General features: G+C 36.1%; 1 protein-coding gene across 1 annotated transcript; it reads right to left on the bottom strand.

Moving 5' to 3' along the window:
* Window positions 1-5326, bottom strand: LOC110688805. Its single transcript, XM_021865559.1, has 2 exons — window positions 5087-5326; window positions 1-734 (listed from the first exon to the last, which is right to left on the bottom strand). The coding sequence occupies exon 2, from the start codon at window positions 662-664 to the stop codon at window positions 242-244; it is 423 nt and encodes a 140-aa protein (XP_021721251.1). The 5' UTR covers window positions 665-734; window positions 5087-5326; the 3' UTR covers window positions 1-241.
* Between the last annotated feature and the right edge of the window lie 267 nt (window positions 5327-5593).

Raw genomic sequence — 5593 nt, 5'->3', positions numbered from 1 at the left:
TCACCAGCATAAGTCAACAGCCAAAATAATATAGATCCCATGAAGAATTAACAATCATGGTTAAAGAAACAATAAAATATACACACCTAAGAAAAATATATCTATATGAATGGTATTAGTAGTAATCACTCATGGAATTGTTTGACCTCCTTCGATTTGCATTATGCAGCCATATACAGATAGAAGAATATACCTTTAAAATGTACTAAGAGCAACTCAACACGAAAAAGATGACCTTCAACTACTGATTCTGCACTTCAGAAGGATCGACCAGACCTTCCAACATGACAAGTTGATCCAAGAGTTCAAGCTTCTCATCTTCAAGGCTCTTGATCTCATCTTCAGCCTCTGATAACTCAAGTCCCAACTGGCTGCTCTCTTTCCCCAATGAGAAGAATTTACGTTGGAGATCTATATATTCTTTTCCAACAGTAGAGGATTCTAGATGTGCTGAGGGTTTTGATCTCTCTTGCAGTTGGTACAACAATGATGGATCATTCTTTATGCCTTTTCTGGCAGTTTTATGTGCACTACGTATAGGAAATGGCATTGGTGAGCCTTCTTGTAGGCCCCTCATGTGGTCTTCCGGTACTTGTGAAATCATTGGCCTCTGTGACTTCTGCTTCCGCTGATTGGCCTGATTCATCATCCTAGGATCTTGCATTTCTTACTTCTATTATGAACTTCCACTGTGTAAAATAATTGGACTTATGGGGGTATCTTTGCTATATATCCTACACAACAGAAGATACAAGTACTTCAAATAATTAACAGAGTTTATGATTTTTCAACACAAATATGTCTAGATCAACACTTAAGAGACTGACAATATCAGAGCAACCAAAACATGCAATCTAAGGCACAGTTTTTGGCACAGTTTATATAATGGGCAAACACAGAAAGAGCCCAAGTCAATCCAATGAGGAAGAAGGATTTTATAGAAACAACTGCAGAACTAAATCATAAGTACTGAATTCAGACAAAACTTTGGCAACTGTGTGCGTAAAACACACAATATTATGTACAAACAAGAAATACTTAACATACAACACCTTTACATTTCTTCCGCGTAGCAAATAGTTCTTATGCACAAGTAGCAATGACTCTTGGCTCATGATCCTTGTAAAAATAACATGGTTCTTGTCTTCCACAGAGCAAATCATATGCATGTACCAACAGACTCTTAGTTCATGGTCCTTGTGAAAAAACAAGGTTCTCAATGGTATTATACTCGCCCTATTCTGTTTACTATTCAACAAGTTCTTCAGAACAAATTTTCTATTCCCTCCACAGATTTCTTTTCGCTTTCATAAGAAATTGAAGGTAACAACATGTTCTAACATCACACATGCACCAACAGCATTTGTGCTTTCTCCCAGTTTCAAATCCCCCATAAATTACAGCATTCAGCATGATTTGCTAACGGACAGAGACAGAAGAGAATTGGACTGCCATCATAAACTCCTCAACAAAATTTTATAGAAACAGACTACCCAACCAATATAACCTTTCAAATTCCCCAAAACCATCCAAAGAAGAAAAAAGAAACAAAGCCACAAAACACGAGAGAAGATTTACTCAAGTTCCTCAATTAAAAGAAATAGCTCAGGCAATTGATAAGGAACATCTAAATTATTTTAATCACTAACAGAATCAAATGATAATACAAAATCACAATTTTGCAACTAACAGGGTCATATGTATATGTGAAATTGCTGGATATCCAACAATAAGCAACAAATTCAATTCAACAACAGCTAAACAAGACCAAAAATTCTGCAACCAAAGCAAAAAACCAATTTAGGTGAGAATACTAAAATTAATTTTACTCTCTGTCCCCATAGTAAAGTCCCATTTCATCCAAAACTCTTGTCTCTATAAAAGTACCAATTGACCTTCATCTAATATAATCACTTTTAATCAACCAAACCCCAAAATTTTCTATGTTTATTTATTTTTAAACAACAAATGAATCAAACCTCACTATCTTATTTTATATTCAATTTTATCAACCAAACCCCACCATCTTGTTTTCAATATCCACCTTTAAACAACCAAACTTCACTATCTTATTATTATACTCACCTTCCTAAATACTTGTGCAATAGGCAAATGAGTTTTATTTGGAGATGGAGGGAACATATGTTTTAATTATATACTTCCTCCGTATTTTTTTATACATGCAACACACCCTTTAGCACAGTAATTAAGAAAGTAAGCTTACAACATATGCACATGGTCCCCAAGTAATGTTCATGAGTTTAATCAAAGATTAATTGAAAGTGAGTGCTTCCCACGTCAGGTTTAATCAAAGACTAATTGAAAGTGAGTGCATAATATAATCAATCGCATAAAAATATTACCCCCAAATTAATTTTTTGATTCTTTCAAATTGTAGATTAAAATGAATCGCATACCACTACACAATTTAGTGCATAATATAATTTCTATTCCCGAGTCAAATGCATACAAATCAAAGTAACAAGACAAAAATTAGCTTGTTGTATCCTAATTTGAGCTAAAACACGCCCAGTAGTTTAAATTCGGAAGACCTTCAAGCATATGGTCTCCACACCGTTGTTCTTCTTCGCCCACTCTTTCCCTGTCATGGTCATCTGATTTTGAAGAACAAAAAGAGAAATTGAAAGATTACAGTGTAGACCAAGGTGAGTATTGTTGTTGGGCGTGGATAGGACTTCGCCATGCAGTTTCCTACGCTCACAAGCACAACTTTCCTTGGTTCAGGATGAAGCCAAAGGGCCATAAATGACGGGAATTTAGGGAGGATGACGAAATTGAGGGAAATCAAGCCGGATCAGAAATTTTGAATGAAAGTGAGTGAAAATGAAACTAGGGTTCATCAATGTTCATATGAAGTTGGAAGAAAGTTGGAGAACAATCAAGAAAAATAAAAGGATAGTTGAAAATAAAGTCTGTTTGTTAATAAAAGGGAGGGAAAGATTAGTAATGGTAATCCTTTGTAATTGATGTTATGTTGTGGGTGGGTGTTTCGCAGTTAATGAAGGAAGTAAATAAGGGGTATAATAGTAAAAAAAAAAACTTTCCTTTTATGATATGTCGCAAGTATGTGACATTTCCTTTTTAATAAAGTGTTGCAACTATAAAGAAACGGAGGAAATATATATAACAAGCTGTCGAACCCAATGTGTAAAAAAGCTCCAAGCATGCTGAAGCAAGAAGGGTTATACTGCACCTAGGTACACCTAAGGCGTGCTCCAATGCGCCTTCTTGAATAGCTAAAAAATTAAGCCGAAGTTTGCTTCATGTGCGCCTCGTGCACTTTCGGTGCGCCTCATGCGCCTAACCTAGTAACATGCGCCTAACCAAAAACGCCACGCCCAAACCAAGTTAACCAACATACGTGCTTACCCTCTATTGCCTTGCGCCTCAGCGCCTTCGTGCTTTTTCAAACACCGGTCGAACCCAAACAATAATCTTCCAGAAACTCAACATACAACGAGGTTAGTTTACAAAAGGAACAAGTCCAATTGTTCCCGAAACTCTCCGTCCCTTACTCGTCTTTTGGAAGCATGTGCTTTAAAGAGCACCTCCCTGGATTCCGGGATCCCGGCAAATCGGAGAAGGATGACCAAGATCCCATAAAAAAAAAAAAAAAAAACCATATATTTCCAAATTTAAGACCTTGCCCTTAGTAAGATTACATTTACTTAATTACAATCACCTATCGCATTCATCATGCCATATTATTATGAAGGTTTAGTTGTTTTTTTGTGAATTGGCGGATTAGGGGGGAAAAAAAAACTCCAACCTAAAATCAATTGAAGTATCTTTACTCTATATTCAACAACCTCCATGAAATCACAATTTAGGAGTGAATATCAAAACCAATTTTCCAAGTGACATGTCTTTATCTCAAGATAAAAAAATTTGACCTAGATTGATCATTTCTTATCCAGTGACTAAAATGCACTTCTTTCCTATCCACAAAAATAACCAATAGAAACATAATTTTCCATCAAAGCCAATTAATCCAAGGTAATCTACACAGCAGTGGAAGTCAACATAAAAGAAACATATTAAAAAGGATGAATGACTGCATGACTTTGGGTACAGATACAGAATGGACATGGCAGTCAACAAGGTCTATCAAATAATGAATTTAACCCCTACCTTAGTATCACCTCTAATTACAGATATAGAATGGACATTGGAGCTTAATCAACCTTAAAAATACAAAGTGGAGAAAAAAAATTATATCTCACAAATTATCTTCTGCAAATGAATTACAAAGCTTAATTTTAACAAACCATACTATAGGCAAACTTTAACAAACCAGATAATCATGTTACGATAAACATCTCACTTACTCTAAAGATACCAACACATCACGCACACACATAACAATACAAACATTGCTCAAACTTGCAGTTAGGCACAGTTACTAACATCAAACCATCTTCCATATCCTTATTGATATTCACTACCTAAAATAAGATGAACTTGATAAAGTAGTAAGAGTGACCAATTCTCAGGCATTGTTTGCATGATTCGGTTTCCAACAAGACGAATTTTCTTCTCGATCACAATCTTCTAATGCTGATACAACAACAAAACATACTACTGCTACTAATACTACTACGACAATCACGAATAAGACGAACAACTATCATCGCCCTTAGCGATAATTTAGTACAAAATCAGATCAACCAGGACCCTGATCATCCTGCAGGCCCGTCCATGAGCAAGGGAAGGAGGGATGGTTGCCCCGAGCGGCTAAGCCCGGGGTTAAAAAAATTCCATTTTCATAGTTATGTCCTAATATTCAAGGGTTTTGCAGCAAATTTGACCCAATCATCAAAGGAAGCTCGAAAAATTGCGTTAATTTCTTCCGTTTTCAGAATACGAATAGCAAAATTCTAGAAACTGAAATCGCTCATCATAATTTTCAGAATATGAATAGAAAATTTGACCCAATAATAGTTATAGTTCGATGATCAACCTTAAGAGGAACTCTAAATTGACTATAACTGACAATTAAATTAACGATTAACACCAGATTGTGAAAGTGATATTCGATGATTAAAAATATAAGAAAATATATTACCTCAGAAAATGCTTCAATGGAGTATAGAAAGCTCAGAAGCTGCTTTAATGGAGAATTCAGAGTACGCTTCAATGGAGGAGAAAGAGGGAGAGGGGTGTAGAGGAAGTGTTGCGAGGCAGCGCAAACGTGAAAAAAGAAGATATAGATCGGCCCGTCAAAAAAAAAATATAGATGGGAGGAATATTAATGACGCGGACGGTTCATTTTTACCTCGAAGATTTCTAGGATCTACTGATTTTACCGGGGGTTTAGTTGGAGGGGAAGAGAAGTGATAGACCACTACCAGGGATGGGCCTAACGAGCCCATACCTAGGACAAAAGCGTAATTTTGCGTATTTCTTTTCACAGTAAGTCACAAAAGTTATTAAGCAGTAAAAAAAAAAATCTTCTCTCTCTTATTTACCACTTTCTCAACTACTGGAAAACCAATGCATGGTTCGTGCAGGCGGATGCACGATCCACATGGTGCATCTCTCCCAAAAAAAAAACGGAAAGAACATTGCATAG

Source organism: Chenopodium quinoa, unplaced genomic scaffold, assembly GCF_001683475.1.
Source record: "Chenopodium quinoa cultivar QQ74 unplaced genomic scaffold, ASM168347v1, whole genome shotgun sequence".
NCBI lineage: Eukaryota > Viridiplantae > Streptophyta > Magnoliopsida > Caryophyllales > Amaranthaceae > Chenopodium > Chenopodium quinoa.
This window is presented reverse-complemented; position numbering and strand designations above follow the sequence as displayed.